Genomic DNA, 26215 nt, shown 5'->3' on the forward strand with positions numbered 1-26215 from the left:
TAGAGTAGGAAAAAATTTATCTAGTTGCTGATTCAGTTTAATAAAAAATTTGTTTTTGAGCTCAAAAAGAAAATAGGACAATATTTGTTTTCTTTTCAATTGTTAAATATATTTGTCATATTTAAACTTTTAGGAAGTCTTTTTTAATTAGAAAATGTCGAAAAACGTTCTTTATAAATAACGATGTTATAGGAATAAAGAAAAGGAAATAAAAGCAAGAAAAAATAACACTTAAATGCGATTTATAGGTCGCATTCACTAAAGCGATTTATAGGTCGCAATTCCCTGACTACGATATACATGTCGCATTCAAATTTATCGTATTTAACCAAAAAAAAATAAAAATTTGAAGCAATTATACCTTAAGTTTTATTACTCCATCCGTTTCAATTTAAAAGACACACTTTCTTTTTTTGATCCATTTAAAAAAAAGGATATATTTTTACAATTAAAAATAATTCAACTTTAAATTCTTAATATAACCCATTTTAATTTTAACGACAAACTTTTCTTAAGGTTTTAAGACAACAAAAGAATAATACCCTAACTCCGTGCGTAATCAAAGTAGTATACAAGGGTTTAACACCGCTGATATTTTGAAAGAAAGTTTCCCCAATTTTTCTTCTGCTAAACAGCCACTGCTCCTCTCGTTAACCTTTGATTTGGTTCCTGCTCAAGCTCTTTCATTTATTCAGTCATTATTCTTCCTCTTAATTACTTTCTTACCCGGTAAGCATTCATGTTTATTTTGGGAATTTCCCCCTTCGTTTGTGTTTGATTTTTTTTTTTTGTGTGCACTGATTTCTTTTTCTCTGAAGACGAGGAAATAAGGGTTTTGGTTTATATACTTATATGTTTATATCTTTTTGATGACATGCAAATTCGTTGAGCTTCGAAACTCGGAATAATGGGTCTGCCTCTCAACAATTCGAGAGTTAAATGCGAAAGGTGGGAACTAACTAATGCATATGAAATGTTTGATAAAATGCCCATTAAGAAAATTTTACCTGCTGCTTTGGAGATATCTCATTACTATGACACTTTGTATAAAAGGGCAGCCCGGTGCACGATCCCCAAGCGGTGAGACTACAGAAGGAGACGAGGAAGGAGGCTTCTTCGAGCTTCTCGAAGATGACGGAGGAAGATCCACTGGGTAATAGCACTGTGCTCAGACATCAGAGCACCTTTAATTCAAACGCAATATATGAGCAGCCACGTAGGATTCCACCAAACCCTATCAATAAAAAGGGTAAAGAGGCGGTTAAAAATTTGGGCCACAATATGGCCCATGACTACTATTCAAAAGGCAACAAAGGCCCAAAGGGTAAACACATTTATAAACGCAGCTCTTATAAGCAAAGATGGGGGCGATGTGCACAGATAGCCACTAACAGCTTATGTCTTTATTTTAAAGCCAGCGTTTTAAATGTCTTTAGTCTTTAGCCACTGGTTTAATAAACTTTAACTGCTCGGACAAAAATACCCTTCTTCTCATGTCCTTAACTTCAGGACTACATGTCCTTAACTTTTGAACTTGAAACTCTAAGTTCAGGACTTCAGGACTACATGTCCTTAACTTTTGAACTTGGAACTCTAAGTTCAGGACTTCAAGGTTACATGTCCTTAAGTTTTGAACTTGGAACTCAAACTTCAAGACCAAGCGTCCTTAACTTTTGAACTTGTAAGTCAAAGTTAAGGACCTATTGTCCTTAACTTTTGAACTTGTAACCGTAAGTTAAGTACTGCTTGTCCTTAACTTTTGAACGTGTAACTGTAAGTTAAGGACTGTCTGTCCTTAACTTTTGAACTTTAAACTCAAAGTTAAGGACTGCATGTCCTTAAGTTTTGAACTTGAAACAATAACTTAAAGGACTGCATGTCCTTAAGTTTTGAACTTGAAACTATAAGTTAAGGACTGCCTGTCCTTAACTTTTGAAACTGAAACTCAAAGTTAAGACCAGAAAGTCCTTAAGTTTTGAACTTGGAACTCAAACTTCAAGACCAAGCGTCCTTAACTTTTGAACTTGTAAGTCAAAGTTAAGGACTTATCTGTCCTTAACTTTTGAATTTTAAACTCAAAGTTAAGGACTGCATGTCCTTAAGTTTTGAACTTGAAACAATAACTTAAGGACTGCATGTCCTTAAGTTTTGAACTTGAAACTATAAGTTAAGGACTGCCTGTCCTTAACTTTTGAAACTGAAACTCAAAGTTAAGGACTGCATGTCCTTAAGTTTTGAACTTGGAACTCAAACTTCAAGACCAAGCGTCCTTAACTTTTGAACTTGTAAGTCAAAGTTAAGGACTTATTGTCCTTAACTTTTGAACTTGTAACCGTAAGTTAAGTACTGCTTGTCCTTAACTTTTGAACGTGTAACTGTAAATTAAGGACTGTCTGTCCTTAACTTTTGAACTTTAAACTCAAAGTTAAGGACTGCATGTCCTTAAGTTTTGAACTTGAAACAATAACTTAAGGACGGCATGTCCTTAAGTTTTGAACTTGAAACAATAACTTAAGGACTGCATGTCCTTAAGTTTTGAACTTGAAACTATAAGTTAAGGACTGCCTGTCCTTAACTTTTGAAACTGGAACTCAAAGTTAAGGACTGCCTTAGAACTTGGAAATCAAAGTTAAGGACCTATTGTCCTTAAGTTTTGAACTTGTAACTGATGTCTGTCCTTAACTTTTGAACTTGAAAATCAAAGTTAAAAGATTTAAATTTGGGAGAGTCTGCGACATTATTCTTTGGCGATGAATTGAAATCATTATTTTTGTTTCTTTTATTTTGTGCTTTCCAACTGAACCATGTAAGGAGAGCAGAAGGTCTACAACCTACTTACAAAGTTCTGTTACTAACTTTTGAACCATGAATATTGAAAAGTTCTGTTAAAGAGCTTTTGTCTTTTAATGAATGCTTACAAGCGATGTGCATTAGAATGACTGTGTAGATAGGCTCCGCCACCTCAACATAATGCAACAGTTATGGAGAAGGCACGGAGAGAGAAGCAAGGGTTTGGGAAGAAAGGGTAAAAATGTCTTTTCATATTAATTTTAATAGGGCAGTGGCTATTTTTGCTCAACATTAGAATTGCTGGATAAAAAATAAATACCACCTTAAATAGTGGCTACACCATGCCATTTCTACCAAAGATGGAGGGCTATTGGGCCTCTTATTGATCCATGCTCCAAGCGCAACAGCCCAATCCCACAGTCAAATAGATTTGACCCTCTCTCCATCGAAATTGAAGCAACAGAAGAAGACCAAATCTCAGAGTAGCAGTCTTTATCCTTTGCATGCGAGTCTCCTTCAGACGCAGATGACGAGGCAGAACCAATGAACCAGTTAGTACCAAGAATTCCAAATTTTGTGGGAACTGTAAGCAGCTCCGAAGCAGATAATTCCTCTTGTGATACACTCTCTCTTCCTTGGTATGGTATGGGACATCCAAATTCACAGGACATGGATGTACCAGCAGTTATTGGAACATCAAGATGGACCAAGTCAGTTATGCTCAAGGCGTGCAAGGTTTTTGGGGTTAATGTGGTGGGGTTCGAACATGAAATTTTTGCCATGGTTCTTCGAATGGAGCAAAAAAGACAAGAACAAGTTCAGAAGCAGAAAACTACAATCAAGGCAATCACAAAAGGGAAGAAGAAGCAGTCTTTAGAACTGGAAAGGCTCAGATGGGGAATGAATTATAATGGTAAGAAGGCAGGGGAAAGGGACAGGCATTACAAGGCCTTTTCTGGATGAAGATCAAGATTTTAAGCTGAAATGTACGGGGTCTAAATGAGGCAGAAAAAAGAAGCACTATAAAATCTCTGATTAATAAATGGAAAGCAGACATAGTCTGCCTTCAAGAAACAAAAATAGAAGAATGGCCCCCTCACTGGATCAGGCAAGTATGGGGCAACAGATGGGTTGATTGGGCAGTACTAAATTCAATTGGGAGAAGTGGTGGTATCATTGTTCTTTGGGACAAAAGAAAATGGCTCAACAGAGGAGTACACCAAGGCCATTACACAATTTCATGCATGTTTGAAAGTGCAATAGAGAACTTCAGATGGTGCTTTATAGGGGTTTATGGACCTTATAACAACTCAGAAAGAGAGATTCTTTGGCATGAACTTGCAGCCATCAGAGGAATATGGGAAGATCAATGGGTCATAGGTGGTGATTTCAATGTCTGTAGATACGAGAGTGAAAGATATAACTGCATTAGGAGATCCAGGGCCATGAAATCCTTCACTGATATCATACAGGATCTGGGCATCATAGACTTGCCTCTCCTGGGAGCTCACTACACCTGGTTTAGGGGTGAAGACTCACCGTAGGCATCCAGAATTGACAGGTTTCTTATTTCCCCAGAATGGAATGACAATTTCAAAGCAATCAAGCAAATAGCCCTCCCTAGAGTTGTCTCTCATCACAGACCTTTGCTGCTTCAATGTGGTGACTGGGCAGCCAACCCTTCATATAAGTTTGAAAATATGTGGCTTCAGGCTGAAGGATTCATGGACAAGGTTAAGGAATGGTGGCTCAGCTATGCAATTGATGGCAGTCATGACTTCATTCTGATGCAGAAACTAAGGTGTCTGAAAAAAGACATCACAAACTGGAACAAGGAGTCTTTTGGCCAGCTGGAAGCAAGGAGGACCAAACTTTTGGAAGATCTTGCTCTAATGGAAGTAGCAACTGAAAACAGACTTATGACACAAGCTGAGAAAGAAGTTTCAATGAGCATTAAGCTGGAGCTGCAACATTTGGCAAAGGCAGAAGAGGTCTCTTGGAGACAAAAGTCTAGGTGTCTATGACTCAAAGAAGGAGATAGAAACACCAAATTTTTTCCAAAAAATGGCCAATTCCCACAGAAGGAAAAACTGCATAGACAAATTGATGATTGGGGAGGAAATTAGTGAGGACACTGAGGAAATTAAGGCTGAAATCCTGTCTTTCTACCAAGACTTGTACACTGAAAATGAACCTTGGAGGCCTAGTGCTAAGTTTGAAAATCTAGCTACCCTAACAGCAGCTGAGAAGATATGGCTAGAAAGAGCTTTTGAAGAAGAGGAAGTGAAGGCAGCAATCAATTCTTGTGCACCAGACAAAAGCCCAGGCCCTGATGGATTCACAATGGCTTTCTACCAAAGAGCATGGGACATAATCAAAGCAGACATTATGGGTGCTATTAACCACTTCCATCAGCATTGCTACATGGTCAGGTCATGCAATGCCTCTTTTATCACATTAGTCCCCAAAAAGAAAGGTGCAATTGAGCTTAGAGACTTCAGTCCCATAAGTCTCATTGGAAGTGTATACAAAATCATAGCCAAACTCCTAGCAGAAAGGTTGAAGACAGTCATTTGGAAGTTGGTATCAGAAGAGCAAAATGCATTCCTGAAAGGCAGGCAGATCACTGATGCTTCTCTTGTAGCAAATGAGTTATTGGATGGGAGATTAAAGAGTGGGGTCCCAGGCATTCTATGCAAGCTAGATGTAGAGAAGGCATTTGATAAAGTCAACTGGGCATACCTGCTTTCCATGCTGAAAGATATGGGGTTTGGGGACAGATGGATTAGATGGATCAAGTTTAGCCTGACCACTGTTAAATACTCCATCCTAATCAACAGAACACCAGTAGGTTTCTTCTCCCCACAAAAAGGGATAAGACAAGGAGACCCCCTGTCTCCCTTCTTATTCATCTTAGCCATGGAGGGTTTGAGCAAAATGCTTGATAAAGCTAAGCAAATGCAGTGGTTAGAAGGGTTTGAGGTGGGCAGCAATACTGACATCCCAGTCTCAGTTTCTCATTTGCTATATGCAGATGACACCTTAATTTTTTGTGGGGCAGAGAAGCTTCAAGTTCAATACCTCAACTTGACACTCCTCCTCTTTGAAGCCATCTCTGGGCTTCATATCAATATGGCAAAAAGTGTGATCTATTCTGTGAATGAGGTTCCAAATCTGGAGGAACTAGCTGGAATCATGGGTTGTAGCATTGGCCATTTCCCTACTACATATCTAGGCCTCCCTCTAGGTGCTAAATACAAAGCAACTGAAGTCTGGAATGGAGTCATTGAAAAGGTAGAGAAAAGATAGGCAACATGGAAAATGCAATACTTGTCGATGGGGGGAGATTGACACTGATCAATAGTGTTCTGGATAGTATCCCTACTTACATTATGTCTCTTTTTCCTATGCCAAGCAAAGTCCAAAAACAACTGGACAAAATTAGAAGAACTTTTCTTTGGGAGGGCAACAGTGAAGGCTATAAATTCCACCTGGTTAAGTGGTCCAAAGTCATCATGCCAAAGAACCAGGGTGGTCTAGGTATCAGAGACCTACAAAAGCACAACAAGAGCCTACTATTGAAATGGTGGTGGAGGTATGCACAAGAAACCACCAGCATATGGAAAAAGGTGGTAACAGCAAAGTATGGGAAGCTAGACAATTGGAGTACAAAGAAAAACAGAGCACCATATGGAGTAGGGCCTTGGAAACATATCAACAATATGAAAGAGGAATTCTTTCAAGAGGTATCCTTCAAAGTAGGAAACGGTAACTCTGTCAAATTCTGGAAGGATAGGTGGCTTCAAAACTAGCCTCTAAAAGATTCTCACCCTGGCATATATCAGATAGCTATTGATTTTGACTCATCAATAGCCCAGTACAGAGCAGGGAACATATGGGAACCTCTTTTCAGAAGGAACATGCAGGATTGGGAACTAGATAAACTCATTGACCTCTACAGAATTATTGAAGGTTTCTCCATAGACCTCCAAACTCAAGACAGATTAAAGTGGGGGAACTCTTCAAAGGGTATTTACACAGTGAAGGCTGGGTACAACAAACTATGTGAAGCTAATGGAATGATAGATAACTGGCCATGGAAGCATATATGGAGATCAAAACTACCTACAAAAGTGATGAGCTTTTCTTGGATTGCTCTCAGAAATGCTGCCTTGACTCAGGACAACTTATGCAGAAGAAACTTCCAACTAGTCAACAGATGCTACAGCAATGCAGAATCAGTGAACCACCTCTTCTTGCACTGTCCAGTGGCAGCAGATATATGGAATATGTTCTTAGCAGTTTTTTGCCTCAGTTGGGTCATTCCTCAGGATATCAAGGAAGCCATTGAAGGCTGGTGCTCCTGGAGAGTTGGTAAAGCCATCAAAAAAACCTGGCAAATGATTCCAGCATGTATTTGTTGGTGTATATGGACAGAAAGGAACAACAGGTGTTTTGAAGGCATATCAACTTCCACCAGCCTTCTGAAATCTAAGTGTATAATGAACCTGTTTAGTTGGAGTAACCTTTCCCCTGTAAATGATCTTATTCCCCTCTTAGATTTTATTGGCTCTCTTAATATGGCTTAATAGTCACTCTTTTTGGTTTTGGTCTTGGTTAACTCATAGCTATATAGGTTTTTTTGTCTTATAGAGTTAACCAAGGACTTTCTCATTGTATCTTATTGCATCTTCTTGATGCCTTTAATGAAACACCTTACTTCATCAAAAAAAAAAAAACTGGCTAGGAATTGGAAGTTTGAAGAATTTGTTCCTTGATATTTTTACTCTGAATTAGCAACAAGGGGCAACAGTTAAGGAGTTATGGGGTACTGGAGGATGGAACTTGACATTCAGAAGATTGTTACAAGACTAGATTGTTACAAGACTAGATTGTTACAAGACTGGGAACTAACTACAATAACAGAATTTTACAATACTTTGGAACAATGTAGAGGATTACAAGAGGGGGAAGACCCTCTAGTATGGTAGAAACATAGCAGCGGGAGGTTTACAGTAGGATCAACTTATAAAAATCTGAACCTGGTAGGACATCAACTCAGCCAATGGCCTTGGAAGCATATATAGAAAGTCAAAATACCATATAAAGTGGCATGCTTTACTTGGTTGGTGGCTAAAGAAACAGTACGCACTCGAGAAAACCTCATGAAAAGAGGGTTATCAATCTGTTCTAGATGTTATTTGTGTGGCCAAGATGCATAGACAATTAGCCATCTGTTTCTGCATTGTAGAGTGACAAGACAGCACTGGGAGTTGTTCATTAACATCAGGGATATCTGATGGACAATGCCAGGAAGAACCTATGAACTTTTGTCTAGCTGGAACACGGGTGGGAGTGGGGGGTGGGGAGCTCTACATCTAACAAAGATAGATGGAAAATTGTCCCAACAGCCATTTGGTGGACAATTTGGAAGGAGACGAATCAAGGTGTTTTGAAGATATAAGTAGCCATGTACAGAAGATCAAAATGAATTGCATTCTTCTTTTTAGTTTTTGGTGTAAAGCAAAATATATAGATGAACAGTATCCAATAAGTCTTACACTCCTTGTAAGAAGAACAAGGAAGTTTAATTTTTGTTTTTGTCCTAGCGCTTCTTGATGTAATCTTGGTTCCAGTACAAAATTTGCGCTGATGATTTATTAATATATTAGATCTGTTACCATCTAAAAAAAGGGACTCCGTTATATTTTCTTGTGTAATTTTTAACCTTTTTTCTCAGTAATAATAATCAGTTATTAGAAAGTGAATTATACAAATTATCAACCAAATAAATATTTAGATAATTGAAATAGTGAAGAAAATTGTCGAGGAGAATAAAGATAGGGGACAAATATAAAAGTACTTTCGAAGCTGACTTCAATACTCTCACGAAAAATCTATGCCTGACTTCTGTTTTTTTCTCATTAATAATAACGTAAGCTCCTACCTAAAGTTACTACTGATTTTGATATATGTGTTCATAATTTTCTTTGGAAGATTTAGTCCACTAGGCTAAACTTGTCCTTCTTTTCTACTTGCTTCCGTTCTGTCATACTATGATCAACTTTTTCCTAATCTAGAATAATAGTTTGTATAAGACTAAAGCATTGTAACAAGTTCGCTTAGGAAGTGTTAAAAGCTAAAAGCAGAGCTTGGACCATTGGGCTAAAGATAATAATAATTTGATTATCTGTGTCACGACCCGACGAGGGCCATGACCGGCGCTAAGTCAGTCTTGGGATTGTATTATGGCTTGTGTTAGTGATATCGTAGCTTGAAACTTATACATTTGTTGTGGGAGCTTGTGGCTTGAGATTGTCGATATTTTCTAAACTTAGCATGTTAGAATTACTAGTGTTATGTTGCATTGAGCACGTGTTGGTTTAAGGCTGATAGGTTAAAGTTTTGGTTTGCTCCCGGTACAGAGGAGATTCTGCCGAATTTTTGATATGGAAAATAAGTTAGGCTTGCTCATCTGATAAAATCGGAACGATACAGAGAAAATTAGCATGGCCCTTGTCGGGTCGTGACAATCTGCTTTAATAATGCTGTTTGAAAGTTTAGCCCACCTGGCCAAATTTGTTAAGGAATATTTTACATTTTCTAGATGTATGTCTAATGTCTTTTATTTCAATTGATGCAGGATGGATGAAACTTGCATCTATATTGCTTACAATGGCAGATGGACTACTAATAACAAGTATTTGGATCATGAGACCAAACTAATTCTTGTAAATGATGAAATAACCTTTGAAGTTCTTGTTGAAAAGATTTTTCAGGTTCTAAAACTTAAAAGGGGTGAGATTGAAGTAAATATTTGGTTTGATACGAATCTAGAAACAAGCAAAGGGATGTTAGTAACAAACGACAATGAAGTTACTACTTGCATCTTCTTGGTGAGAAATGATTCCAATTTCAAGACTGCCCGTTTCATTGTTGATATCGCAAAAAGGAATTCTTTGTCAGCAAATAGTTCAGAAACGGAATTGTGCAATAACATTGTACATGAAGAAGTAAATATTTGTATTCCACCGGAGGAAGGAGTATGGGATATGCATATTGGAGATAAAGCATTGATAGTGGTTGAACCAGCAATAGCGCCTGAACCTCTGACAAGAAGAAAATTAACCGAGGAAACTGGACATACATCAAATTGTAGGAATGTAAGAAAAAGGTCTGCCAGTAAAAGAGGCGATTTGCAAACTATGGTTTTGAGCGAAGATGCTTCATTGGATGAAATAGTTGTTGGATCTATGTTTGAGGACAAAGAGAGTTTGAAAAAATGTTTTTCAAATAATGCTATTAAGTACCAGTTCAATTTTAAGGTCTATAGATCGAGCAAAACAAGGTATTGTCTGAAGTGTTATGATGACGAATGCAGTTGGTATTTGCATTCCACACAGGTCCATGATTCTGCATTATTCAAGATTACTAAGTTTGAGAAAAACCATAGCTGCTCTATTGATGCAACTGACCAGCGACACGCAACATCAAAGGTCATATCCGATTACATCAATGAGCTATTACATGACAATAAAGTAGAAATCAAACCAAGGTTTGTGGTAGTAGAAATGAGAAAGAGATATGGACTGAGCATTAGTTACCATAAAGCATGGCGTGCAATACAATTAGCTCTTGGTATGATAAGCGGAAGTCCAGAAAAGGATGATCAGACCCAAAACTAATAGGGTCTAACAAAAGTGTAGCACACTATGTGTTGTTCTCCAATTTGGACACTACCTACTCGAGATTTAACCTCTCTACAAAGGGAAGTGTGGTGAGTTTCATTTTACCTACTTCTTTATGTTTCCTTTTTATTATTATAGTTTGACAAAATGTGTTTCTGGCACATGCTTTCTTTTCCCCTGAACTACCTCTATTGTTTGCTAAATGGTTTACAAATACTCTCCGTCCATCTACCGTCCGAAAAAGCACACGGCGTTAATTCTATTACCAAAAATACCCCCATGTTTAACGGCAGGATTGGTGGGCTTTTCATTTATTGACGTAGTTATTTTTTACTGGCCCAGATATTAACTCTGGATTTAGTTGCGACCCATTAACCAGATCCGACCCTATTTTTGTTACCCGGGTCAAAAATACTTCTAGCCTAAGTCATGTTACTATCTCCTCTTTTCTTACCGTCGCCGGTGAAAATCCGCCACCTGGCCACCGGAGCTCCACTGCCTCACCACCTCTCCTCTCTGTTTTTTTTCTATTTTTTTTGTTCTTTCTTTGAGAATTCATATAGAGGTCACCGGATCTGGAAAAAAAACTAATGAAAGTCGCCGCCTGCAAGTTTGGCCAGAAAATAGTTGTGGCGATCAATAGTTTTGTTTTCTTCTTCAGACTCTTCTTTTTATTCTATTTGCAGACAAAAAGTCTGATTTGAAAGTTGACCGGAAATGGCGAGTTGCGCTACCCATTTTACCTTCTTATACTCATTCTGTTTTCATCTTTCTTTAGAGGTACCAGATTTAAACAATGTAACAAAAGAAGCACAATTTTTTTTTATCACTGTATCCTGCCAGAAATATCTTGGTGGTTGTTCGCCGGAAAAGTTATCCAGCGATTTTTTCCATCACTGGATCTGGCCAACCCACTTTTTTCTCCCATCTTCTTCACTTCCTAAAATAACTCTTAAAAAAGGAGACAATCTCCAAACCAGGAGCGGGGAGTGGGGTTTGACGGGACCTGAGAAATACCCTGGTGATGACCTTGCTTCTCTGCTTTCTCTTTCATTTTCTTTCACCTTCTCTACTCCTCATCTCATCTTCCGCCACCTAAAATAACAAAGGAAACTCCAACAAAGACCACCAGCAAACACACACATGAAAATTCCTCAATTTCAAACACCATTTTAAACACTATCTTGTTATTTTAAGCATGTGATTTGAAAATGGATGAAAGAGAGGAATTGATGGAAGAAAGAGAGAAATTGATGGAGGAGACGAGCGGATCCGGTTAATGGTTCGAAATTAAACCCAGATTTGGTCTCTGGGACAAAGTGCCACGTAGCCAAGTAAAAAGAAGCCAATGCATAGGGGTATTTTGATTAATAAAATAACATAATGTGTATTTTTGGACTGATAGATGGATACGGTGTGTATTTTTGGACTGATAGATGTATATCTAAACCATTTATCAAACAATTAGGGATAGTTTTTCCAAATATTGTTTTGGTGTTGTTCTTCAAGATCATTGCCATTGTTATTTATGCTATGATCTTTGTTGTCCTCGTTAAATTCTTAGCTCCATTCAACTATTTGTTATCAAAATACAAGTTGATTGAAGTCCCACCAAGGGAAGAAAGATTTAGGAGACATACTAGGAATTACAGTGTGTTATACTCATCCTTTGGTAATTTATGCAGAACCAGTTGCAGATATAGAACTCGTTTGTGTGAGCTGAATTTAAGCACTTCTAAAGTTGTGTAGCTGAATTCATGAATAAGCAGTTACATGTTTGGATAGATAGAAGTGGGAAAACTGAAAATAAGCGGTTGATGTGTTTGGTAAAAAAATGCTGAAAAGCACTTTTCTTGTTAAAAGTAGTTAAATGTTTTTCCATGGTTTGATGCTTAGTTAAATGTAACCAACTGATCATCCAACTCTTCTCTTCTCTTTACTAAATTCCAAGTTCATTTCTATTTGTTTTTCTCAAGTTAATATGACCGTTATATCATGGTGGCAAGATCATGAAAGACCAAGTACCATGCACAATGGTTAGTATATGTGCAAGTCTGTGAACTGCGCCTGAATGTGGCAGAAAATTGTCTGCCAGACATGGAATTCATTTTGAGATGGGAAACACTTCATTGAACAAATTTTTCATTCTTTGAGTCGATATGGAAAAAAGGAGTTGATAGAGACGGGCTTATATTGACAAATATATTGATCTTATACATGTCTTTTCATATCTGGTAATCTGGTGCAATGTCTATTTGAAAGTAATAATTTTGAACCTTTTAAATTGTTGTATTAATTTGCTATTTGCATTTCTATTACCAAGTCATTGTATTATATGGATATTATTTTTGTGAATCAGTTGTGCCTGAGTAATATTTCATTCTCGCGATTTTCAGTTGGAAGAGCAATGGCAACTTTAAAATCATATTTTCCTTTCGTGGTGCCATAGTGTAAGCAAGGGCAGCCCGGTGCACAAAGCATCCCGTGTTTACGCAGGGTCTAGGGAAGGGCCGCATCCTAAGGGGTGTAATGTAGGCAGCCTACCCTGATGCAAGCATGCTGATTCCACGGCTCGAGCAACTGACCTATAGGTCATAGGGTAATAACTTGACCGTTTCTCCAAGGCTCCTCTTCCCATAATATAAGCAAGACAAAGCTAATTTGCATCAGATACAATATTCATTATTGTTCCTTTGTATTTAAGCATTTACTATTGTTACTATGAGACATTGTCCACATTTGTCTTGTGACATTTATCGCCAACTATATTAACTTAAAGCGAGCATAATATGTTCAACGTGTAGCGAAGCTTTTACAAAAATTGATTATTCAGCTCCTTTAAATTTTATTTCCTTGTGTCTGGTTTGTTTTCTTTATGAAGTGATGGAGTTACATGGTTTTATGTAATTTAATCTTGTTATAATTAAAAGATATTATCTACTAGTTTGAATTTTCACCATGTAGAACTCATGGGAGGAGCATTGTCTACCCAACTTAAATGCATTAAGTATGAACTGAGTGATAAAAACTGGTCAAAAATCTGCATGAGTAGAATTAAGTTAAATCAAGATATGGCATGGCATTGGTCATTGTCTACCCTGACCAATTTCTTTTACTTTTTTTGTTTTTGTTTTTCTGTTACACGTAAGATGAGAGGGGAAAAATAGGAGTTATTAGATGGGAATTGGGTAATCGCCAACCAGAGCCGTATCTAGGATTTATAGTACATGGGTGCACTACTAGAAAAAGAGAAAAAAATGTATTAAGTGAAAATTGATCCCTCTTCCTCTTGGCAAATAGCTCAACTTTCAACCAAATGCACCATTCAACCTTCTTGGAGTATGGGTGCCAACAGTTAATATTATACCAATTTTAGAAAATACGTACATAAAATATTTAATTTTGTAAAGAGGCCATGAGTTCACGTGCCCCGCATTGTACCCTATGAATCCGCCCCTGCCGCCAACTTGTCTAATTCAAAATTATTGGTTTTTTAGTCATTGATATAATCATTTAAAGTAAAAATACCCGATAAATGTAATATATATATATATATATATATATATATATGATAAGTTGATAAATTTACTGGTACGGTAAAATAATTTACTGGTACGGTAAAATCTTATGTTGTATAATCCTACTCGGTACTCTCTCTCTCTTATTCTGTAGACCTATATTGTTACAGTATTATCAAAATTATGAAACTGAAATTATCCCTTCTATACTTTTTTTTATTTTTTATTTTTTATTTTTACTCCACTCTGTTCATCTCTTCTTTCCAACTTTTTAAAGAAACAATCTTTTCTTAACTCTTTTTTCTTTAGCCTCACCCTGGCCACGGTTAAACGTATATACCCATTTTTGGTTAATTTAGGGTTTGACTTAACCGGTTTCTCCTAGGAATTTATAGGTTAATCCATCAAAATTATTAAGAAATTGGAAAGATAACCATATACTAAGAGTGATGTCTAGTTATTTACAAACTAATAATTGAGGAAAAATAAACATAAAACCATACATAATAACATAAAACTGTAAAAACAGGGGTAATATCCAGAAACATAATTTAAAGAGACTTTTTCCTTCCTATACCATATATGAAACCTTATTACCAAAAATGTGCATAGTTTCATATTTACCTGCCATGTTCACAGTTTTTCTACAATTATTATACCATTCATTAAATACTAATTATAGGAGCTGATTCCTTCCTAATTAGGCGCGCTACAAATCAGGAACAGAATATTCTAATTGATTTAGCGACCTTCAGATCAAATTTGAAACGCAAATCCTATATCTTCAATTTAAAATCAAATTACATAGACTCTTTTATGCAAAAACTCTGTTCTTCGATATTTTCCTTAAACCACAAATCAAAAAAAGACAAAATCGTCAACAAATTCGAATCAAATTGTAGAAATCAGTTCTGCAAAAGTTCAGTTCGTCGACATTCTCTCTATTTCTCAATCGCAAATTTCAGTAATACAAAGCAAATAAAAAGAGAGCAGCAATTGCACAATTGACAGCCATTAAAAAGCTTGAAAGCTTTGAATTCAAATTTGGGTTTTCAAAAATCATTATTTGTTTGGATTGGGTGTTGTTGAAAATAATCAGGAATATGGTTTGGAGTTTATATCTCAATTTTGTGGGGTTTTGGTGAAGATTAGACTTGGTTTTGACTGAACTTCAGATTGAAACTTGAAGAAGAAGAAGAAGAAGAAGACATATTGCAGAAATTGTAGATAAATTGTAGATTATTTGTATTCTGGTTGTAGATGCTTTATTTTCTGTTTTCACAAATAAAAAACGTCTAAAATTCTACAAATCTTTTGAAAAAAGGCAATTATGTCAAAAATCCCCATTATGCTACAATTGAATGAGAATTGGGATATAAAAATTTAATGTTCCCAGTTTGTAGATATTTTTTAGATAAATTGTAGATTATTTGTATTCTAATTGTAGATGCTTTATTTTCTGTTTTTACAAATCAAAAACGACTAAAACTTCTACAAATCTTCTGCAAAAAACGCAATTGTGTCGAAATTCCCAATTAAACTACAATCGAATGGGAATTGGGATATTAAAATTCAATATACCCAGTTTGTAGATATTTTGTAGATGAATTGTAGATTATTCGTATTCTGATTGTAGATGCTTTCTTTTCTGTTTTCACAAATCAAAAACGACTAAAACTTCTACAAAATCTTCTGCAAAAAATGCAATTATGTCGAAAATTCCATTTATGAGATTGGGCGAATCTTTATGATTTAAGAAGAATAAATATTGAAATAACACATGGAGCTAAGTTAAAGCTTGTGACAACTTGTACATATAATGTGCAAAAATCTCCAACGCAAAAGAAGAGTGTCAGTGTTAATATGTTATCCTTCAGTTGTTTATCAGTGAGTTTGTCATCGTCATTTCCTTCTGTTGCATGCTTCTTTACCAGGGATTGCAAGAAAACTTGTTTCAAGCTTTTCCCACTTCTCCGTTGGTCAAATATCGAGTCTAACATAGCATACATTCGATCACGAGCCTGTAGTTTACCAACAGTCATCTCATTAGTTTGTCCATCAATCCTAATCTGCATATACTGTTGAAAATTTGTTACCTGAATGCCACGATAAAATGCAGTTCCCGGGACCTTAAAGGGTAAAGAAGAAAAAGAGGAAGAAATACGGTAAAACGTGGGTGAGGGTGAGGGTGATGGTTTGGGAGAGAGAAACGTGGGAGGGGTGGGATATACGGTACCTTGAATTAAGGAGGGATATACGCTGCATTAATTGTACCCTTAAAATACACTATGGTATAGAATTGGTAATTTGGTATACTAAATGTAATTATATCAAACCTTAAACATTGAGGGTAATAAGGTTTCCTATATGGTATAGGAATGTAAAAATCTCTTTAGATAAAATAAGTAACTTACATGTTTACAGGAGAGAGATTTCCCTTTCGGGAAACCCAAAAAGTTTACTGGACTTGGGAATTAAGATCTTGCACACACAAGCATAATGATTTATTTATTTTACAAGCTCGAGGTAAAACTACTAAGGCATACATAAAGAAATATTTTACAAGGTATATATATATATATATATATATATATATATATATATATATATATATATATAATGAATTTATTTATTCTAAAGAAAAATACAGGTCCAAATTGACACTCATAATAAAATTCAAAATTTCCCTCATATTCTGTGTTATATAATTGAATTCATTTGTGTCAATTCAAAAGTCTACCTAAATACATGTGCTCAATAGTCTCTATTACGTACCAAACATCGTACTCAACAACGTTTTAAAAAAACAATCATGCTTACGTTAGACTCTCATCTTAATCCTTATCCAAAACAATTACATATTCCACAGTGTAAAAATTCAGATTACCTCTACATATTTTAAATTTTGATAATCTCTCTTATTTGCTAAAATAATAAATCTCTTCCACCTTTTGTGGAAGATTATTAATAAATATATCTTGAGTGATCTGATAGTGCAAAAACAATACTTTATTACTATGTATCCTTCCGTTCATTTTTACTGTCCATAAAGAATTTTCTACCCGTCCTTTGAAAAATAATAAATAAAGTATATATTTTACTATCCATAATAATAATAATATTTTGAGAAGTCTTGAAAATAAATTGTGAAATGAGTAATTAATAATAAGAGATATTATCTGATTTACTAAAGTTGACAAGTAAAATTAAAAATATATTTTTTTATATAATAGATAAGTAAAAACGAGTTGAGGAGTATACATTTCTATATATATGGCTATATAAATTCAAGTTATCCATAGGAACAGAAAAATAGTCCTCAGTCTCCAACTTTTTCAATCTTCCCTCTAAACTAAACCATCTTCTCTCCATGAATCATTTTTTCAAGAACTCAAGATTGGCTCGTAATTTCTATAATGGTTTCAGTCAAATTTACCCCAAAAATACTCAAATTCACCGTACCTTTTGTCAGTTTTCAATAGAGGGTCTAATTAAATGTGCAGCAAATCATGTTCCTTTGACACCTTTAAGTTTTTTGGAAAGAGCAGCTAATGTATTTAGAGATAGAACTTCAGTTATTTATGGTTCTAAATTGAAGTACACTTGGGAAGAAACTCATGTTAGATGTGTAAAGCTTGCTTCTGCTTTGGTTCAGTTGGGGATTTCTCGTGGGGATGTGGTAAGATTTCTGTCAACTTCTCTATACTTAATGATTTTATCTGTATTTTAGAAGATTACAGTTTATTTGGCTTTAAATCTTGATGTTGACATGCTCCCCAGTAGAGTTTAAAGGGCAGTCCGGCGCACTAAACTCCCGCTACGCGCGAGCTCCCAAGAAGGTCCTGATCAGGGTTTATTGTACATAGACCTTGTATTTCTGCAAGAGGTTATTTCCCCAGTTGAGTTTGAGAATAAAATACTAATCCTTTTGATATAGTGATATCTTATGTTATGTTGCGCAGACTCTCTAAAATGTTGCCGTATCCCTGCCGATCCTCCAAAAATGTACTAGTTTTGGAGGATCTGACACGCGCCGGACGATATTTTCAGAGAGTCCAAGCAACATAGTTGATATCTGTATCATTTTGATAAGTTTGGATGATACAAGGCTTTGAATCTTGATGACTTGCTACCAAATAGAATTAATTAAGAAGAGATTTTCTGATGAAGGATTATTTCATTTTTAGTATTGGTTTGATTTCTCTCAGATAGTGAATTGTGTAAAAATGTTTGACCTTGTAGAAAAAAACTAAAAATCATTTGTTAAACTTTTACAAAATTTACCCTTACTGTTCCAATTGGTGGAGTATTAATTGAGACATTTAAGGAGAGATAGAGGGCTCTTATGATTAAGTTTATTAAATGTCTTTCGTAAGGGGTGTGCAAAGAACTAAGGCAGATACCATGAGCCGCAACATCTTGGTAGCCAGAGGAAAAGAAAGCAAAAGCGATTCCCATAGTAGCGGCAAGCGAAATGGGAGCAGCCTAAACTGTGAAAATGGGGTTGTTAGAGAGAAATACAAGAGTCGTGCTGCTAGGGGAAATAGCTTGAATGTTGCACCCTAGATGGAGAAAGTCCAGTAGCTGAAAGTATCACTAGCTTGCGCTTTGATCCGAGTAGCATGGGGCACGTGGAAACCCGTGTGAATCAGCAAGGTAGTACATTCTTATCACACTAATCGGAACTAAAATTTTTGGGTTGTAAGATCAATATTACCCATTAATTACAATTATTCTACCCCAATAGGTAGGAGCCTGTCTTTATATAGTTTCACATTAACTATTAAGACCGAAAATAAGCAAGACCTACAGCTGCTCAAAGTTAGAGATTTTGAGTGTGAGGCTCTAATATTATGGTTTATGCATACTAGCAATGAATGGGCTTTAATATGGGATGTTAAGGATAGTGATTATAATTAGTTAAACTTCAATGTTCTTAGCTGGTAAATCATGTTTGCCGTAGGGTGACTTGATTAATAAATTAGGTACTGTTGACATGGACCCTCTGTTTATTTTACTGGTATGTCTACATATAATAAAGTAGTCTTCTTCATTCTTCTTTTGAACTTAAGAAGCAGTGCATTGAAAGAGAAGCTTCATGTTTCTTTCTAATGACGATGACTAATTATGGATATGGAACTTGAATTGAAATGTTGTAAGATTTGGCACCATGAAAAATCCAATATACCTCTGGGAGCTTGGGCAAATGCCTAATGAATTGTCTACATATGATGTTGAACAGGTTTTTGACCCGAAAATCTCCATATAGCTGTAATAACGAGTACTAAGAGGTTGAACCATAGGTTAAGACGTGGCTAAAGTCTCTCTGATGGTAGCCTATATCACGCTCGAGGTCTCTCGAGTCTTCCATTGTACCAATGTCTCCGTTTTAGGGTTTAAGGAATAAGGTAATGAAATTCAGGTACGGAGTTCTATTGTCGTCCCGCCAAGCGAATAGATAGGCTTCCCCGTTCTTCTTATGGATCTAAGAAGCACTAGACTGAGAGAGAAGCTTTACGTGTCTTTCTGATGACAATGACTAATTACGGATATGATGCTTGAACTATTATGTTGTATGATTTGCATTTTAGTTCAACTTTGCCTTCTGAGATGGTCAAAGTTAAGGATCCCGCTCTTTATTTTTTTCTTCTTCACTTGTCAATCCACTTCCTTAAGATAACTATTTAGCAGTTTAACGATGTCGCAAGAACTTATGTCATTTACTTCCACATTAAAAAAGATTTAAATTTCTTTCTGTAGGTTGCAACACTGGCCCCTAATGTACCAGCAATGCAAGAGCTACATTTTGCAGTACCAATGGCTGGAGCAGTTCTTTGTACATTAAATACACGCCATGATTCAGCTATGATATCGACATTACTGATGCATTCGGAAGCAAAGGTCATATTTGTGGATCAGCAGTTGCTCAAAATTGCTCAAGGTGCACTAGACCTTATTGCTGACAGTAAACTGAAACCACCTCTTCTTGTTGTAATCCCTGAATCTGACGATCCCCTTCCTTTCGATAACTCTAGCACTCACGAATATGAGAGTCTCCTCAAAAGTGGGGAAAACCATTTTGCTATAAGGTGGCCGATAACTGAATTTGACCCTATTAGTGTTAACTATACTTCTGGAACAACGTCACGACCCAAAGGAGTTGTTTACAGTCATAGAGGTGCATATCTCAATACTATCGCCACATTTTTGCTTCATGAGATGAGTTCATTCCCTACTTATCTCTGGACCGTTCCAACGTTTCACTGCAATGGTTGGTGTCTTGTTTGGGGATTGGCAGCATTAGGTGGCACAAATGTTTGTCTTAGAAATGTCTCTCCAAAAGACATATTTGAAAATATTTCATTGCACAAAGTCACACATATGGGTGGGGCACCAACTGTCTTGAACAAGATTGTGAATTCGCCACCGTGTGATCGACAGCCACTTCCTCACAAGGTTAAAATAATGACAGGTGGTTCACCACCACCTCCACAAATTATTTCCAAAATGGAGGAGCTCGGATTCGGAGTACATCACTTATATGGACTAACAGAGACATACGGTCCAGGTACGTATTGTATGTGGAAGCCCGAGTGGGATTCTTTGCCTCCGGATGAAAAATTTGTACTAAAAGCAAGACAAGGAGTACATCATCTTTGTTTAGAGGAAGTTGATGTAAGAGATTCCATGACCATGGAAAAGGTACCAGCTGATGGTAAGACAATAGGAGAAATTATGTTTAGAGGGAATACTGTAATGAGTGGATATCTAAAAGATACGAAAGCAACAGAGGAAGCTTTTAGAGGCGGATGGTTTCACAGTGGTGATCTTGGTGTAAAACATCGCGATGGGTATATAGAAGTTAAGGACCGGTTGAAAGACATTATAATTTCTGGTGGAGAAAACATAAGTACGGTTGAGGTGGAACGTGTTTTGTACAGTCATCCAGCAGTTCTTGAAGCAGCAGTAGTAGCACGGCCAGATAATCATTGGGGGCAGACACCTTGCGCATTTGTGAAGTTGAAGGAGGGATTTAGCGTTGGTGATCAAGAAATTATCAACTTTTGTCGGGATAATTTGCCTCATTATATGGCACCTCGGACAGTCATATTTGAAGATATTCCAAAAACGTCGACTGGCAAGATACAGAAATTTATCCTAAGGGAGAAAGCAAAAGCCTTAGGAAGTCTTTTCTGAATGAAATGAAGCAGCAGCACTTGGTTTTCCTCTTTGAAGGTCATTTGCTGAAAGTCTGTGTATCATTGTTTTGTGCCATTAGGTTCAATATAACTGTTCATTGCATCTCTAACTTTATCTATGGTTTTGTCCTGCAAACTTTGGGACATGCAACTGTCTCAAGGCATAAAACATGCACATAACATTCTTGGAACTATTGGAGAAACATAAATTGGGAGGTTGTCCCGCCAATGAACGGTTGGTTTTGTTTAAGATATAATTAAGTAAATAAAAATATACCATCTTTAATAATTTAAATTTTTAGATGAAGTGGTCACACAATTTTAATACGTTATTGGAACAAGCTGAGGTTCAAGATTCAAGTCTTACTGCCACTAATTATCAAAAATAATTTTCACATATAAAAGTGTACCCTCTTTTATATATATATATATAAAACAGGTTCACACATATATATATATATATATATATATATATATATATATATATATATATATGTTTGCTGCCTCCACTAATACACGTGTCAGGTAACTTTTTCCACTAAGACTTAGGCAAATAAAAAGAAGTACCTAGCGTTTTTAGCTTTAGCTTTGCTAGGATTTGAACCTTGGTTTCTCATTATTATCATCTCACTTCATTGACTGCTACCTTGCTACGGCACACCTTCGGCTCCCAAAGATCTTCTTCTTCTTTTATGAGTTTTGAATCTTTTTTCTTCATCCTTTTTCAATTTTGATATCTTATTTCCCTTTAATGGCTCTCTTAGTTTCCTCATCTGCGCCTGATCAAATCTTGGTTAGCTTATATGATAATAAACCTACAATTTACAAGCAGTCCATTCAACTTTGTAAGTGCTTAAGAATAAATCCTGTAACATCTGTTCAATTCTTCACTTTATTCTAATCATATTTATCCTAAAATATATTCATATCCTTTTGAACAAATCTGATTCTGTTACTTTTTACCATAACAACAACAACAAAAACAACCCAATAAAATCCCTCAAGTGGGGTCTGGGGAGGGTAGAGTATACGCAGACTTTACCCCTACCCCAAGGGATAGAGAGGCTGTTTCCGATAGACCCTCGGCTCAAGCAGACGAAAAAGACAATATAGCAGTACCAACAGCAGAAAGCATAGAAATAATAACAGAATCAAAAGTACCAGAAAATAGATGAAAAACAATAATAGTAGTATGTAAGAAAGGCCCATGTACTATGAAAAGTGAAAGAGAAGTGTGGACACAACAATACGCACTCTAGGACACAACCCTGTCAGACTAGCCTCTCACCCGATACGGAGTAGCAAAGAGCTCCGCTACCCCTTATCCTACAACCCTAATGCTAGACTTCCACACTTTTCTATCAAGGGCCATGTCCTCGGAAATCTGAAGCCTCGCCATGTCCTGCCTGATCACCTCTCCCCAATACTTCTTGGGTAGCCTCTACCTCTTCTTATAGAAAAAATCTCACTTTATACCCATTAATTCCAAACTATTTACCCTTTAATACCCATGCCCAAACTATTTACTACTCCTACCCATGGCCCCCAAACTATTTACCCGCCTATTTACCCTTTAATTGCGGAGGCGCATGTCATCTTCATAAGCGAGAGAGTTGACGGCGTCTTCCCTTTGGTGAGGCTGCAATTCATTGAGCATCTTTGTCACATTGCTGGCTCCAAATATTTTGTGAACATTTGCAAATTTCTGGGGTTGATCTGGTGGGAAGTAAGGAGCAAACACGCATTCTGGCTGGCATTTTCGACGTAGGAATTTACATGCTGCACATGGTGAGTAGGATGATAATGAATATGAAGAAGATGAAGCCATTAATAAGTATTATAGTTAGTTTGCACAAACACTTCTCTTCTTGAAGATTTATTATTTTATTCAATGTGGTGCAATAAAATATTGCTTATAGTATCTTCGAGTAAGATTCCCAGATCTAAATTTTTATGTGTATTTGAATATCCACCATTGTTGGGCTTGGAAGCTCAATTTTATTTTTTTGAAGATTTCTTGTTTGATTCAAAGTGGGTGCTGTTAAATATTGCTTATAGTACCTTCTGGAAGTTCATACTGAAATTTGATAGCATTTGGAGCTGATTTGAGGTGATTGAGATCGAAATTTTCAGTTGAAAATCGAAGAAGAACACAACTACAATATACCGCTACGGTATACAATATGCTGTAGAAGTATATAGCTATACTGCAACACTATACTATTATAGTTTACAAAACAGTATACCGCTACAGTATACTAATATACTATAGGAGTATATAGTTATACTACAACAGTATACTATTATAGTATACAATATATTGTTATGGTATACTGTAATAATATTCAAGATACTGTAACAATATGCTGTAATAGCATACAATATACTATAATAGTATACTTATTACCCGTAAATTCACTTGTCTTTTCCCTTTTAATTTGTTTTAAGCTTTTACCTAGTGTGAGGGGTAAATTGAAAAAGCGAAAAAAAATAAATATAGTATGCTATATGATGTAACGGTATACTCTTACAATTAGATCCTATTAAAATTTTTTAATTTTTTTTTACAACTGATATTATTTTAGTTTAATAATTGAATTAACTTTTTTTTAACTCTTTGCGCACAATTGTATACCATGTTGGTATAGCTATATACTATACTGGTATCATATGTTAGTTAATAATTTTTTGGTTGTATTAACTACATTTAATTGGTGCACAATTTGATTTTTCTTTAGTAATAATATAAAAAAAAGAATAATAAAAAATAGTGAAAACAATAAATGAAATTAGATTATGAAGAGAAAAAGAATATAAATAAACAGAAGTTAAGTGAAATTAGAAAAGGAAAAAAGGAAAAAATAAGAATAAAACGAGAAAAAAAAAGGAGAAAAGAAAAAAAAAGAAAAAAGAAAAGAAAAGAAGCATAGAAATAAAAAAGAATTGGAGAATAAAGAAAAAATCTCCACAAAACCTACTATGGGTAGGAAATATAATTAGTTTATGGGTAGGAAAACAAATGGGTAGACAAGGGTAAATAGTTTTATTTTTGTGAGTAACTGTGTCAAAACCCCCTTCTTATACTTGTCAAAGCCAACCGTTCACATCTCCGTTTTACCACATTCCTTGTTAAAACACTCCAAAGAACTTGATATGAACAAATACCTAAACAACTTTTCTGTAACAAAACAATCTCATCTTCAATTTCTCACGCTTGTAAGGTTAACATTTGTTTAATAGGTCACAATACTGGCTCCTAAGGCACCTGTTGTGCTAGAGTCGGCACTTTGCAGTGCCTAATGACGGCAAAATAGTTAAAATAAAACAGTTAACTACCCATATTATCTACTCCCTCTGTTCTAGTTTATGTGAACCTATTTCCTTTTTAGTCCGTTTCAAAAATGACCCCTTTCTAATTTGGTATCAATTTAGCTTAAACTTACAATTCTACCCTTAACGAGAAGCTTTTATGACCACACAAATACTCTGGGCCTCTTTTGAACTTATTTAGGACCACAAATTCCAAAAGTTTTCATTTTTTTCTTAAACTCCGTGCCCAGTCAAACAGGTTCACATAAATTGGAATGGAGAGAGTACTACAAATGGGTCGGATAATGAATTTTTTAAAAACGGATCAAATATGGATAAGAACCATATTATCTATTTAGAAAAGAGTTAATACCCTCAAACCCGCCTAAACTATACGATTTTTATCAGTTTCCTACCTAAACTATCGAGTGTCCCTGGAAACCCCCTGAACTATATCCCCCTTCGTAATAAAACCCCTCTGTCGCATTAGCCCTAGTGCGTATGATACACGCTCTTAATAAATTATAAAACATTCCATGTGGCATGCCACGTGGATAATTAATCTAATTAATTATAAAATCGACTTAATTAGCCTAAAATAAGTTAATTACTCTCAGTCAAAAAAATTGGGTGGGTTTTTACTCGTTCCCTTCAGTAAAGAGGGTCATTTACTCTCAGTCAAAAAAATGTCCTTTTACTCCCATTAGAGAAAACTCTCATCGGACCTTCAACATCTCTTCTCCGATCATCTTCCTCCGATTTCTCTTCAAAACTAGTCACTGCTACCATCGATTCCTCTTCAAAACTAGTCGCTGCTATTTCGAAGTTGGAATAAAGGTGAAGGTTTTGCTGGTGAATCAGAACAAAATTAGGGCTTAGGGTTTTGCTGGTGAAATATCTTCCTCCGATTCTTTGAAGAATCTGAAGATTATTAAAGAAGATTGCTTCAATACAAGTTTTATTCTTTATTCCCTATTAATTTTGTTGCGAAATTATGATAGGTAGGTGCTGCAATTTAGTTCGTAGTAGAAAAAATTGGGTATTTTTTTTTGAGGTGTTACATCTTCCTGCTTGTCGATAAAAAGAGAGAGAATTTCAAATGGATTAAGATGAAGAAAGAGATAAAAAGGGTGAAGAAATGGCGAAGAAAGGTGAAATAATGAGAAGATGGTGTAATATAAAGAAAAAGGGATAAAATATAAGTTTTTTAAATAAATGGGCTAATTAGCCGTTATTCAAGCTGTCAGGTGGGCCCCTTTTCATGTTGATTTTCACCGTTCACGCGCTCTTGCGTAACTGATTTCACACAATATGCCACATAAGCGACCGGGGGGGGGGTGTTTATTACGAAGGGGGATATAGTTCAGGGGGTTTCCGGGGACACTCGATAGTTTAGGTAGGAAACTGACAAAAATCGTATAGTTTAGGCGGGTTTGAGGGTATTAACTCTTTAGAAAATCGTTAAACTAATGGATAACCAATGAGTTTAATTTTTACATTTGTAAGGCCTCAAATTGGAGGTTCCTCAAGATTGGAAGATTAAGAATACTCCCAAAAGTGATCATATTCAAGAAGTCATGGATATTATGGATACCCATATTATATGCCGGTTAACCCGTTTTTTATCCGTATTAAATATGGGTCAGGTCGGATAATTTATCTGTTTTTTCATTATCCGTTTTCGATCCTAACTATATCTGACCCGACCCGC

General features: G+C 36.0%; 3 protein-coding genes across 4 annotated transcripts; all 3 read left to right on the top strand.

The window, feature by feature from the left end:
• Window positions 1-566: 566 nt before the first annotated feature.
• On the top strand, window positions 567-13260 carry LOC109238171. 2 transcript variants are annotated; one of them, XR_002069708.1, is made up of 3 exons: window positions 567-729; window positions 9434-10567; window positions 12875-13260. XR_002069708.1 is itself a non-coding variant. In XM_019404605.1 (2 exons), exon 2 carries the CDS (start codon window positions 9435-9437, stop codon window positions 10473-10475), a length of 1041 nt encoding a protein of 346 aa, XP_019260150.1. In that variant the 5' UTR covers window positions 567-729; window position 9434; the 3' UTR covers window positions 10476-10584. The 2 variants fall into 2 exon arrangements, 1 of the variants encoding a protein (XP_019260150.1); XM_019404605.1 differs by lacking the exon at window positions 12875-13260 and having other exon boundaries at window positions 9434-10584.
• On the top strand, window positions 3460-4814 carry LOC109238161. The gene is made up of 3 exons (XM_019404595.1): window positions 3460-3703; window positions 3844-4317; window positions 4369-4814. The coding sequence occupies exons 1-3, from the start codon at window positions 3460-3462 to the stop codon at window positions 4812-4814; spliced, it is 1164 nt and encodes a 387-aa protein (XP_019260140.1).
• Window positions 13261-17276: 4016 nt separating the features above from the next.
• LOC109238172 (probable acyl-activating enzyme 1, peroxisomal) lies at window positions 17277-21449 on the top strand. Its single transcript, XM_019404606.1, has 2 exons — window positions 17277-17675; window positions 19757-21449. The coding sequence occupies exons 1-2, from the start codon at window positions 17367-17369 to the stop codon at window positions 21191-21193; spliced, it is 1746 nt and encodes a 581-aa protein (XP_019260151.1). The 5' UTR covers window positions 17277-17366; the 3' UTR covers window positions 21194-21449.
• The last annotated feature ends 4766 nt before the right edge of the window (window positions 21450-26215 follow it).

Source organism: Nicotiana attenuata, unplaced genomic scaffold, assembly GCF_001879085.1.
Source record: "Nicotiana attenuata strain UT unplaced genomic scaffold, NIATTr2, whole genome shotgun sequence".
Classification (NCBI taxonomy): Eukaryota; Viridiplantae; Streptophyta; class Magnoliopsida; order Solanales; family Solanaceae; genus Nicotiana; species Nicotiana attenuata.

Bases quoted from the DNA above. Each gene is read 5' to 3' on its own strand.
- LOC109238171 (XM_019404605.1), top strand. From the start codon at position 9,435: ATGGATGAAACTTGCATCTATATTGCTTACAATGGCAGATGGACTACT.
- LOC109238161 (XM_019404595.1), top strand. From the start codon at position 3,460: ATGGATGTACCAGCAGTTATTGGAACATCAAGATGGACCAAGTCAGTT. The intron at 3,704-3,843 runs GTAAGAAGGCAG...AATGGAAAGCAG, and splicing joins ATGGGGAATGAATTATAATG to ACATAGTCTGCCTTCAAGAA. The intron at 4,318-4,368 runs GTGAAGACTCAC...TTATTTCCCCAG, and splicing joins TCACTACACCTGGTTTAGGG to AATGGAATGACAATTTCAAA.
- LOC109238172 (XM_019404606.1), top strand. From the start codon at position 17,367: ATGAATCATTTTTTCAAGAACTCAAGATTGGCTCGTAATTTCTATAAT. The intron at 17,676-19,756 runs GTAAGATTTCTG...TTCTTTCTGTAG, and splicing joins GGATTTCTCGTGGGGATGTG to GTTGCAACACTGGCCCCTAA.